General features: G+C 40.4%; 2 protein-coding genes across 2 annotated transcripts; one reads left to right on the top strand and one right to left on the bottom strand.

The window, feature by feature from the left end:
• Nucleotides 1-372: 372 nt before the first annotated feature.
• dbndd1 (dysbindin domain containing 1) lies at nucleotides 373-3,976 on the top strand. The gene is made up of 4 exons (XM_027001033.2): nucleotides 373-441; nucleotides 1,583-1,726; nucleotides 1,953-2,090; nucleotides 2,825-3,976. The coding sequence occupies exons 1-4, from the start codon at nucleotides 411-413 to the stop codon at nucleotides 2,995-2,997; spliced, it is 486 nt and encodes a 161-aa protein (XP_026856834.1). The 5' UTR covers nucleotides 373-410; the 3' UTR covers nucleotides 2,998-3,976.
• A 1,519-nt stretch (nucleotides 3,977-5,495) lies between these two features.
• On the bottom strand, nucleotides 5,496-11,804 carry si:ch1073-174d20.2 (AFG3-like protein 1). Its single transcript, XM_027001076.2, has 16 exons — nucleotides 11,551-11,804; nucleotides 11,250-11,334; nucleotides 11,059-11,144; nucleotides 10,644-10,793; nucleotides 10,301-10,375; nucleotides 9,884-10,008; nucleotides 9,429-9,699; nucleotides 9,180-9,317; nucleotides 8,839-8,992; nucleotides 8,505-8,612; nucleotides 8,221-8,346; nucleotides 7,417-7,527; nucleotides 7,088-7,203; nucleotides 6,756-6,956; nucleotides 6,381-6,575; nucleotides 5,496-6,232 (listed from the first exon to the last, which is right to left on the bottom strand). The coding sequence occupies exons 1-16, from the start codon at nucleotides 11,680-11,682 to the stop codon at nucleotides 6,008-6,010; spliced, it is 2,298 nt and encodes a 765-aa protein (XP_026856877.2). The 5' UTR covers nucleotides 11,683-11,804; the 3' UTR covers nucleotides 5,496-6,007.
• Between the last annotated feature and the right edge of the window lie 559 nt (nucleotides 11,805-12,363).

Below are 12,363 nucleotides of genomic sequence, written 5' to 3'. Positions count from 1 at the left end.
CACCCACATGCCAGAATCTTTATTTCTTGTTTATTGGTGGGTGCGCTGCCCCACAGTCATCATGCATAATGACGAACTTTTCTGTATTCCTTTTTCCTCTGTTTCCTCTGCATATGTCATTGTACTGTGCATGCTGCAATGACAAGGGAAGTGTGGATACGTGACTGCCTGCAAAAAGAGAAGGAATGGTGAGAAAGGGAGAGAGAGAGAGAGAGAGAGAGAGAGAGACTGTGTGTGTGTGTGTGTTTGTGTGTGTGTGTGTGTGTATGTGTGTGTGTGTATGTGTGTGTGTATGTGTGTGTGTATGTGTGTGTGTGTGTGTGGTAGAGGGAGGAGGCTGCGCCCCTCCCCCCCGGTCTTTTCTGGCTGCAGCACCAGACAGCATTGCGCTGGCTGTTGCTGTAGTCTGAATGGAGGCTCAGGCAGACTCCAGTGCTGTAGGTAAGAGACCATTTGATTTTGGGTTTTTTTGCATTAACACAGCATGGCATACAGCAGTGCAGACATAATACTGAAACATCCCTTCACTGGCAGTACTCTTACTAAAGCAGGGCCTAGTACTTTTTGCAGATAAGGCAAGTAAGTAGACCATGCCGGCATGCTAACTGCTTCTGTGTAGCACCATGGACAGCTGGTGTTCATGCATGCTTAGGATTTAAAAGATTAGAACTTAAACATATTCTGAAAATACATAAGTATATGACTATGGTTTTGGGTTATTTTGATGTTGATGTTTTTGTGTTTTGTTTTTATGGCTCACATAGAATTTGACATTGAAACACATGTTTGCAGCATTTGCTTTGTAACATTGGCATTATAAAAAAATAAATTATAATTTTATTATTAATATTATTTTTAAAAATAAAATGTACATTTAAAAAAGCAGCATTTATAGTTCCAGATATACTGTATTGTTAGATATACTGGATTATTCATTGTGTTTCACATATTTACCATGTGAGTGTGTAGATTTATGAAGTGATATTGAAATCAATATAGGCCAGATCTGAAGTATATCTGACATTTTGTGTGTGGGGTGTGCGAGTGGCTTAGGTACTGTAATGATATGTTAGGGGTTGGGGTCGGATGACCAGAATACTGCAGAGAAAGAAGCAGTTATAGTAATAAACTGTCAGTCTAAATATCTTTGCCCCTGGTGTGTGTGTGTGTGTGTGTGTGTGTATATATATATATATATATATATATATATATATCTCATGAAGATGTATGTTAAAACAAGTCATCTGTATCAAATGGTTGTATTTCTCCCAGGATATCAGTAATGGTTACAAAGAAATAGAATACTTGTATTTTGTGGTTGCTGTCTTAGAGAAATCAATGCAGGGTGGCAATCTGCATCAGCATCAGCTCTTTGTGAAACAGAAGTCTATCATGTTTCTCAGTTGGGTAGCCACCAGCAAGCTTTTTAAACATTAAAGATTTTTTTTTTAAAGATTTTTAAAACATTAAAGACTTTTTAAAGATTAGCTAGCAATGCTCTCATCCATTAATACATGTTAATATTTACAGCTTCTAATAAAGAGAGAAAAAATATCTTCCTGTGTTTTATTCTTTTTGGCAGAGCAAAACAGAGAGAGAGACTTTCCCAAACTCCTCAAGTCCTCCAGCTCTGCCAGTCTCACTGCTGAGGCACTGCACAATGTTTCAGGAGAGCAGCTCGGAAGCCCTGGGTATCACTGCCAGGTGCTGCGTGCAGAGAAACGTCGTAAGTGAGGGAGCCCATGAAGGGCATTGGCATGGGGTAGGGCGTGAGCATTTCTTATCACTTCGTCAGGTGATGTAAAGTCATACTAAGCAGAATAATTTCTCTAAGATAAATGCCACTTTTTTCTATATCATTAGCTAAATTCTAAACATTTCAGTGGTGTTTTGTGATTGTTGGTCTCTTTACCAGTAATGATTTTTCAGCGTGGTGTACTGTCCTCCCTCAGAGCCCCTAAGCAGTGTCTCCTCCCTGGAGGTGCACTTTGATCTCCTGGACCTGACCGAGCTCACAGACATGTCTGATCAGGAGCTGGGAGAAGTCTTTGCTGATTCAGATGAAGAGAATCACAATGAAACTCTAGCAAGTGAGTTTCAGGTTCATTTCCCAAGGGCATAATTTTTAAAAGGATAATTTGATAGTTGGACAAACTGTTGAACCTTGAAAATTTATCATTAACATTTTAAGTTTTGGAAACTTGATCAACTTTATTTTTTCTTATTTATGTGAAAATCGGTCGAAGTGGACTGTAGTGATTGGCCATGATACACACTGCAAATGCAAACTTCAAGAAATAAATCCACAAGAGCTAGTTTAGCCATTGTGAACAAGGTGACAGAGTATAGTAAAGTGTTTCTTTCCATAGTTCATGAGTATTTTCTTTATGTAGGCACATGATTATTTGATATAGCAGTGAGGTGCGGTGCATGGATATGTGCCTCCTCCTGAATATTTAATCTTATAACACTGTCAGAGGCATTGGCCTATCTCTGTCTCTTGCTCATCTGTTGAGATTACTGTCGCCTTAGGTGCTCAACTGTTGAGATTACTGTAGCTTTAGGTGCTCATCTTAAATTACGGCATGTCTGGCCTCAGACTAGCCAGACCATTGTCTTCAAACAACCTAACACTGACAAGCCAGCACAATTCCATAAAAGAAAGAATTGAGGGTTTGAAAGTACAGTAGGAAGTGCATGTGAATTACAGGTTTTAAAAGTTCAGGCTAAATCCAAATGGAACATAACAAGGGTTTTTGTGCTCCTCTGAGCTTTTTAGAGAGTGGTAACACATTTCATCTGTCTGCTTGATTTGGTCCCTCAGATCATCAGCACCCCCCACTGCCGCGTTTCCCTCATAGCGGTTACGTCCGATCGCCTTCCTGGACCCGAGGTGGAAAAGGGGAGCAGCAAGCCAGGGAGCGGAAGCATCACAGCGACTCTGAGAACACAGAGCCTTTGCTGAAGATTGAGCGCTCCCAATCCCAGCAGCCCTGAGCCATAACCAGCTACATGAGCTCAGAGAGGACAAAACGTCCTTGTCTGGAGGCTGAAAGTTCCTTCCTAAGGAAGTGATGAGGGATCTCTGGAAGGATACAAGGAACCCTGCTTGAGAGAAAATGATTTTCCTTGCCTAAATGAGGCAAATGGATTGAATAATTAACCTGAAAGGCTGAGAGATTGGGCTCTTCTGGATATGCATTACACCTCCTTTAACCAGCAATATATGGGAGGAGAATCTGTAATGCAATTCATATGGTCATTCCTTTCTATGAAGAACTTGAAGCATGGTCTCATGAAGTATCATGGCCCATTTAGAGTCTTTACAGGCTCTGGAGAAAAAAAACATCTAAGAGTTATAGAGAACTACTGCAATCTACTTTAAGGAAAGGGGCATTTTATTTCAACAGCCTATGGGACAGCATACATGAACACATTGCACTATAAGTGTTCTACATGCAGAGGGGGAAGAAAAGCTTAGCAACTTGCACATATTATGTTGCACTCACCGCTTTCAGGTGGTGTAAACACTGGGAAACATAAAACATAGAAAGTAAAACACCTAGGCTTTTTATGCACCAGGTACATGAGCAACCTAGCAAATAATGGGATTTGGCTGTATGCTGAGTGAGGGTTCCTAATAGGCCTAATGCCTGTTGAAATGCTTTTGACAACACGTGCCAAAATGATTTTTTTCCACCCAGTGATTCTCTTGAAAATCCTTTAGGTATTCAACCAGTGTTCTGAAAGAATCCCAGCTTAAACTGAAATGAGTAAATATCTATATGCTATTTGTGTGATTTTATTTCCAACATGTGCATTTATAAAACTAAGCTATTAATGAAACAATTACAGGTTATTACAGGGTTAAATTAAGTTAAGCATGTTATACAGGGTAGGATATGATGGGTAAAGCAATGCAGACAGAGAGGTAAAACAAACAGATCAAAATGAATAAAATATAATAACAAGGAAATGGTGTGTGTTTCTTACTTATTTTTCCACAAATACATTTGTTGGGTTTAAATGTCAGGTTTTTCTTTTAAATATATGAAACCTTTTGTTACCTTGTTTTAACACTTCAAAATGAATTTTTGTATTGTTTATAAAGTATTGTTTGAATATCAACCTACAATTATCCCTGAATATATCACCCTATGCATATTTAATTACGTGTCATAAGATGTCAACTCTGATTCAGCTGGAACAGTGGTGCAAATTCAAATTCATGAAAGTAAGCACTATACAAATCTTTTCAGGACAATTCAACTATTAGGCTTTATTTTTGTTTAGTGGTTGACACTATGCATAGATGTTAGGTATTGACAAAATAGTCCAAATATTCCCTGAAACAGATACCTAGGCATGTCAGGCTTTAACATAGCCAACACTCATGAATCTATACATAGTTTACTCTACATATGACACATATTTCATAAACTGTAGTGTACTAATCTCCCACCTTCACTGCTTCAGCCAAATTTGCGTTTGTGCTTCTGTAGGTATACAGGATTCCAAGATAACACCTAAACTATAAAACAACATAGCATGGAATCTGTAGGATAGGATTATAAAAAACATGGACAGTTTAATATTTTTCCAGATTTTCAGTACAGAGCGTCTCCAAGCACTTTGGACAGCACTGATTCTGGTGCACTCTAGACTGTGTGCATGAGCTAAAATGGGAGTCTCCCTGGTGAGCAGGGCATCGGTTTCAGAGAGAGGGAGGCCCAGGGAGGGAGAGTGTGATAAATCACTCGGCCTGCGCCCTACTTGTGCTGACACAGGGAAGTCATTACGGCTCAGTCTGGAGCGCACCGAGGCATAGAAAGGAGTGGATAGTGGAGGATGTGGGCTCTCCGCGGAGCAGCCATGGTGAAAGATAAAGCAAAGATGACAGCGATGGTGGAAAAAGTGCTGGTGGAAATGATGGACTAAAACGAAGGTGGAAGACAGATCGTCACTGTTAATGGTGCAACAGCTACAGCTACTACAGCGGAAATGCTCTTTTGAAAAATTGCTGAAATAAATTTGCCAGTTCAGTGCTACTAGCAGAAGGGTACACAATACTTGGATATTGTAGGGAGGACACAGTAAGAATGGGAGTCTGGTCAGGTCTCTCAACTACATTTGTGATGGAAGATTCACTTCATGCAGCGTGTCTGGGTTGTGTTTAGAATAGTTCTCAGCCAGAAATGAAAACCTATTTGGGAGCCAATCACCAGGAAATCATTTTGCCATCTACTATAAAACTGGAGTTATTAAGTGAACATTAAGTAGGTTACGATAACCAATCATGTTCTGTTTGAATGTACATAAATACATTAGTCTTTATTGTGTATGTAGCGCAGAATTTTGGCATTTAGTTGCAGTGAAACCTGCAAAATGATATTTTTAGATAAATAATCACGAACCCCTGTTGATGGAAGAAGTCAAAACTAAACTAAAGCAAACATTTAGCAAATATTGCACATTATTTGAGACACAAATAAATATTCATTTTATGGAGGTAAAACCATTTTAATTAAATAAGTATAATGTTTATCATATACAAATTTGTGAAAATACCACTTCAATACTTGCAAAAGCAAACTGTACAAATATACAGCAACATTTTTTCTCGCTTCCCCTCTCATAAAGAGGAAATAAATCTATAATGTCAACAATTCAGGTCATGAAGTCACTGTTGGAAGTTTGGAATTAAATAAGTACCACAAACTAGAGGTTGTCTATCTGAAATGAAAAGTGAAAGGCTATACAATCTTCAGTGTTTTTCAGTTCAAAGGGTTTTTTGATTTACTAGGCCTTTTTCTATTGCTGATAGTTAAGGCATTTCCAATTTAGTTTTTAGCCCCTTGTTAATTACTGGCAAAAGTGAAATATGGTCCTGCCAAACTACAAAGTGAAGTCCTCTTCCCTACACAGAAAGAAAGCCAATACAATCACACTGGCTCTGAAGTCAACATGGTGAGCACCATGCAGCCAGTGTTCTGCAGTCTCTCTCACTTTAGGTTGCCTGTTTCTTCTGTGATGCTGACACCTCTCCCTGGTTCTGTCCCTTCCCCTGATTCCAATCCTTCAGCCCCTCTGGTAGGCTTGTATCTTCCTCAAAGCTGCCGGTGTCCTCTACAAACTGTTCATAGGTTGATTTCTCCTCGAATGGCCTGGGGCCGAGCAACTCCAACATGTCGGCTTTGTCCAGGACCTCCTTTTGCAGGAGACGTCTTCCTACCTGCGTGACAGAAACATCAGAATGCATCAGTTAGCTGTCTAAGCCTAGCGCCATATAAAACTCATCAGTCATCTTTCACTTTGTACTTACGGCCAGCGGGGCTCTGTGTAAAACACGTATTTATTAGAACTGGAGGGCGAGTTCTTACCATCTCAACCAGGTCATGTTTCTCTCTGATGAGCTTCAGCGTTCTTTGGTAAGCGCCGTCCACCAGCTCTCTGACCTCCTCATCAATAAGCTCTGCTGTAGCCTCACTGTAGGGCTTCTCCATGACCACCTGACCCTGCCGCGCCACATCGAATGACACCTGCCCCACCTTTTCACTCATCCCAAACTGTACTATCTGTAGGACAGAGAATACATGTGAGAGAGAGAGAGAGAGAGAGAGAGAGAAAGAGAGAGAGAGAGAGAGAGAAGGGAAAAAAAGAGAATTAGAATATGTAATAAAGGGAAAAGGTGGGAAAATGTATATGCCTGTGAAATTATGGGGGGGGGGGGGGACCCCTCTGGGTACAACCTATACCTGTGCATAGGCAGACTGGGTGACCTTCTTTAGGTCGTCCTGAGCTCCAGTGGTGATTCTGCCAAAGAAGACCTGCTCTGCCACACGGCCTCCCAGCATCATGCACATCCTGTCAAAGAGCTGCTCCTGTGTGTAGAGGTACTGCTCTTTAGGCAGGTACTGCGCATAGCCTAAACCCTTTCCGCGTGGAATGATGGACACCTGGGACAACAAAATAGTACTGAGCGGCAGTATAGGTTTGCCATCTATGACCTGTATGAGCTGGTCTGAAATATTATACACCTCCATATTTAAAATGTGAAATAGTATGTATTTAAATACGGTTCGTACACCTTGAGTAATGGGTCGGCGTGCTGGAGGAACCAGCCCACAATTGCATGGCCAGCCTCATGGAACGCCACTGTCTTCTTCTCGGTGGGCTGCAAGATCTGCGTCTTCTTCTCTAAACCTGGAGTAAGAATGGACAAAACGCATTGCACATGGGTGTCATCTGAACAATAAACAGAACCATGCAGAATTGGAAACTATTCATTAGTCCTTATAAACATGAGACAATTCTGAATTTGAGCTCATCAGACTCTGGTGTGTTCTGTAAGCGCTCTCGATGGAAGACAGTTGAAGAAAACAAGGCATGCAAAAGGGTACTGATTTCAAGCCTCACCTCCGATCACTCGGTCAATGGCCTGTTCGAAGTGTTTGGCATTGACAGCCTCACTAAGATGTCTGGCAGCAATGAGAGCAGCCTCATTACACACATTCGCTATGTCAGCTCCTGATAACCCAGACATGACACGCACACAGTAAGCATCATTATCACACATCGTTAACACACAAGCCACTCCACCTTTAGTCTTAAGTTAAGGCTCCGCAGCAAATGGTATGGCAGACAGAAAATGGCCCCAGCTTGCATACCATTGGTTTCTTTTTTATTTTGAATAACCATTTCAAATGCAAAAGAGAGATATGGTCATTTATGATAGATGATATGGATAAGAAGTAATGTAAGCGCACAATCAGAAGACTGTTAAAAATAATCTATATATTCCAAATGATTTTCTAAAATAAAAACCAAAACAAAACAAAAAAAACCCAAAACAAAAACGTTTGTTATAGTGTCCAAAAGTGTATATGCAAGTCTATATAAGATTGTTTAACAACTTTCTTTGACAAAGCATGTTATGATTTTGCCAATCAGTGACATATAACATTTCAATCAGTGAAATGTTAGTTACATGGAAAATACTGCACTGATCACTCGATACTATATATTTAAATTTTAGCCAATAGCGAAAATTATTTAGTTTTTTTAAGCCTGCTTCTCATAACTACAGTAAACATGAGTAATGAGACCAAGTGCTTTTTTGTGCTTAGATTCTGACATCCTAATGAGTAGAATTATACATAACACTTCAGTTTGCATGCTTCAGGACACTTCAGAACATATCGGTTCAGATGTCTTCCTGACCTGTGAAACCTGGGGTGGAAGCTGCCATTTTCCGAGCAAGAGCATCTCTGTTCAAAGTCGGGTCAAGTTTCAGAGGCCTCAGGTGAACCTTAAAGATGGAGGCTCTGCCCTTAATATCAGGAGGACCTGCAGGATTCAGAAATGTAGCATATCATATGAGTAAATCTGCCAAGGCATGAACTGGATATTAATTTTACAATAGATTATCGCTAATGACATGAAAAACAGCTCATCTGGAAGAGCCTATGTAAATCTGCAATCTATCTCAGAACTGATGAAAGTACCTATGTAAATCTGTCTGTCAAATCTCCCAGGTCGCATGAGAGCAGGGTCCAGAATGTCAGGTCTGTTTGTGCCAGCCAAAACCACCACATTCGTACTGGTATTGAACCCTGTGGGTAAGCCATAAAGTGAGAATTTAGGACATATTTGCACATTATAATGAATTGATGTTACATGAAAAAGATTTCTCAGTGAAATTGTAATATTTGTCAGATGTAAAAAAAAAAACAAACAAAAGAAAAACGTTAAAAGTGATGCAAATCATTACCACGCAAGTCATTACTTCTAGACTGAAATAAGGCCCATCAAACTCATATCCTGCAGCTGTAGACATACCATCCATCTCCACAAGCAGCTGGTTCAGGGTGTTCTCCTGCTCACTCTGACCTCCAAAGTTCCCTCCACCCCTCTTCCTGCCAACAGCATCAATCTCATCGATGAAAAGGATGCATGGGGCATTCTTCCTAGCCATGGCAAACATGTCCCTCACCTGAAGGTGATCGAGTGAATGTGTCAGCTTGCGCATTTTATTCTTACAGATAATATAGACAGTCAAGTGATGGGAGGAAAGTATTAAAATTAGTGATATTTACCATAAAATGTTGCCATAAGTAATTCTTTGACCTTGTATCTTTCCTATCTAACACATAAAAACATTCTCTCTGTCTTCAGCTTACCCTGGCTGGTCCTACTCCCACAAACATCTCAAGGAACTCAGAGCCATTGACAGTAATGAAGGGAACATTGGCTTCTCCAGCAGTGGCTTTTGCTAGCAGAGTCTTTCCTGTTCCTGGAGGGCCTGAGAGCACAGCACCCTTAGAGTTCAAAGGGAAAATGATTACTCTATCTGCTGTACCACATGAGCTACAGGAAACATAAAGGGCAAGATAATGCTTCTCTTCAGCTGCTCTCTTTAAAAAATGCACCTTGGGGATCTTAGCACCCAGGTCCTTGTACTGCTGTGGGTTCTTCAGAAAATTGACAAACTCTAGGATCTCCACTTTTGCTTCTTCACATCCAGCTACATCTTTGAACTTGACATCTATATTGTCCTTCATCATCTTTGCAGGGGATTCACTCATGCTGAAAGGCCAGCCCCTGCCACCCCCTGCACCTCCACTCATTGGGCCTCGCCTCAGCGTGAAGAGCAAAAAGCCAACCAGCAGCAAGGTAGGAATGACACTCATAAGAAAAGATCTGGAAGATTATATCAGAGATTAGCAAGACTTCAGCATTTGTATTTCCAGTCACATTTTGGCATGTCAAACAAGTAAGCAGCCGAAATGGGCATGAATAATACAGAATACTACTGTACTACGTCAGGCAGCAGATTATCGTGTTAACCACAGAGGGCAGTGGAGGTCCATGAGCATATTCTTACCCAACATTCTCTGAGGTGTACACTACGGCTGTTCTGTGGGAGGGCTCCAGACCAAACTCCCAGTGGGCAGCTTCCAGATTCCTCTCAAACGCATCTACACTGCCAATGTTAAACCACACATAGCTCTGGGGAGGAGGGTCAGGCTTATTAGGAGAAAATCTATTTGCCATGTCAAAGTATTTTTCTTTACCTGTACTTAGAAAATAATATCTCATTGCCTCACATATCTGGTGATTACCTTCTAATAGGATGTGCACATTATAAACAATATTCAATAACTAGCCATTTTTATGAATTTAAACCTAAACTGAATATTATTTCATCTGATCTAATGACTTCTCACTAATGAAGGTACTGTAATTTAAAAACAGGGCATGCTGGCTGTACAATATTTGGGATATTAGAAGTGGAACGTACACCATTTGAAATGTCTGCCCCTGGGACTAGGATGACCCTGACAAATTGCTTGTTCACAACTTCCAAGCGGTCAACCTGCAGAGGGAGAAAAACAAGAACAAATCTGTAAAGACAAAGCAACAGAGCCCCTTTAAATAAGAATTTTTACTGGGTAAACAGCCAGTAAGATATACGATAACATTACTCCCAAATATGTTTAAGTCATATCAAGAAAATACCCAACTTAGCTCAAATAACCCTTTTTTCCACAATAAAAGCTGCTTTAAAAGGGGTCATATTAAGCAACAGGTGTTACCAGTAGAAATTAAAGGCATCCATCAACTAAATTGGATAATGTTCTTACTACTCCTCTGCCCAGGTAGCGATGGACAAAGTCTTTCCAAGTGATCTCTACACCTGGATCACGGAAGTACAAGTAGAGCAGGACTGATGCAACTCCTCCTACTGTGATTGCTATGTAGCGAAAATCTTTGTCATCCCATGGAAAATCCCCCTATGTTACAGGATAAAAGTGTGAGAAATGAGCAAAAATAATTATAAAATAAGAATAATTTCAATTTATATAGCACCTCTCACAGACTCCAGATCGCTTTACAATAACAATAAAGATTAAAAAAATAAAAGATAAAAGTCTCTCAGCATGTGACAAAAAAAGGACCTCATAAGAGTGACATCATGAGCCACAGCAGATCAGGGGGCATCTTGTACACAATCTGTACAATAAATTACAATCTTATGAGAAACGGCTAGAGACATGCCTGCACTAAACGACTCTTCCAGTCACTCTTCCTTCCTTCATCTCCTCCTCCTCTTGACCGACGCTCCGGCCCACTTGGTTTACCATCTATGAGGAACGTAAAGAAACAGAATCACTGTAGAGCAGTCCCATAAAATATTAGCACACAACATTGGGCTTGATGTTCTGGCCTTCCAATATGTTAAATCATACCTCTGGAGGTTTCGCTTGTGTAAATTATGGATGGAGACAATTTCCTTATAGATGACAGCGCTTTAAGGTGGTTCGGTGCAACGACCTAGGTCAGACACAGACATACAACGGCCGATGTAAACAAAGAATGTCGTAACTGCAAGCCTTGTCATCATGACAATGCTGCTAGCTAGCATGACAATTTATTCATAGAACACTAATATAACACTAGACGAATTTAAGCAAACTTGTTTTGCGATTAGCATGGTATCACCACGTACAACATAGGCAGGTTTACAAAATAAAAGACGCCTAGTCTGACCCAGTGATGGGATCCCCTCAGTCCGGGTGATGAAACTTTCCCGACGGCAGCACTCAGCGAAGGGCGCTGTAAAGTCCTCGCTACCAACCGTAAAGACGAAACAGAAGCCGAGAGTAACCGCACTAAAGCCATTCTACCGCCGCTGCCGTCCTGCTCCCAAACAAAATTAATGTTTCCCCCCCCCCTTCTCGTGATGTCCCTCTATATTTTTTATTCATGTATATAACTAGCTAGCATGCTCGCTAGCTGCTCTGTTCAGCCGCAAGGGTAAAAAAAAAAAAAAAAAAGTATTAAACGACGGAACATTCGTGGTGTCCATGAAATGTGCCTGACGTTACTTTTGTAAACCACAATATTTGTGATTATAAAACTCTTTTCTCGATATTAACAGAACTAGATAATATTAATGCCCATAATAGTTTATATAAGAATAAAAGGTCCCCCGAAATAAGATATTTTTTTGTTAGAGAATTGCATCCTTATATATTCATGGGCATAAAGGTCGACTAGGGTCCTTCACTAAATCGTCTTCCCAAATTAACTTCCTCCTCCTCCCTTCCACCAGGTACTATCTTATGAACTTCAGTCTTATTATAGCGTTACGCTGATTAATTTGCGACTAACACAGCAACATAAACGCTAAAATAGCATATATTCGTCACGCCTAGCATGCTTTAAATGGCTAAAACCGCTTGAAATCACGTTCACTTAAAAATGGGTTTAAAACTAAAAATAGAATGGAATCACATCAGTCTTTTTAGATTGCTTGCAGACCTAAAAGGGTACTTTACACTAATCAGAGGAAAAGGGTTG

This window comes from Electrophorus electricus, chromosome 2 (assembly GCF_013358815.1).
Source record: "Electrophorus electricus isolate fEleEle1 chromosome 2, fEleEle1.pri, whole genome shotgun sequence".
Lineage (NCBI taxonomy): Eukaryota > Metazoa > Chordata > Actinopteri > Gymnotiformes > Gymnotidae > Electrophorus > Electrophorus electricus.
Note: the sequence above shows the minus strand (reverse complement) of the source record. Positions and strands in the feature narration are given on the sequence as shown.

Excerpts from the sequence above, each read along its gene's own strand:
- si:ch1073-174d20.2 (XM_027001076.2), bottom strand. The coding sequence starts at position 11,682 with ATGGCTTTAGTGCGGTTACTCTCGGCTTCTGTTTCGTCTTTACGGTTG. Across the intron at positions 10,376-10,643 it reads GCTACCTGGGCAGAGGAGTA|GTTGACCGCTTGGAAGTTGT; the intron begins GTAAGAACATTA and ends CTCCCTCTGCAG. Across the intron at positions 8,993-9,179 it reads TGGGAGTAGGACCAGCCAGG|GTGAGGGACATGTTTGCCAT; the intron begins GTAAGCTGAAGA and ends GATCACCTTCAG.
- dbndd1 (XM_027001033.2), top strand. The coding sequence starts at position 411 with ATGGAGGCTCAGGCAGACTCCAGTGCTGTAG. Across the intron at positions 1,727-1,952 it reads GCTGCGTGCAGAGAAACGTC|AGCCCCTAAGCAGTGTCTCC; the intron begins GTAAGTGAGGGA and ends GTCCTCCCTCAG. Across the intron at positions 2,091-2,824 it reads TCACAATGAAACTCTAGCAA|ATCATCAGCACCCCCCACTG; the intron begins GTGAGTTTCAGG and ends TTGGTCCCTCAG.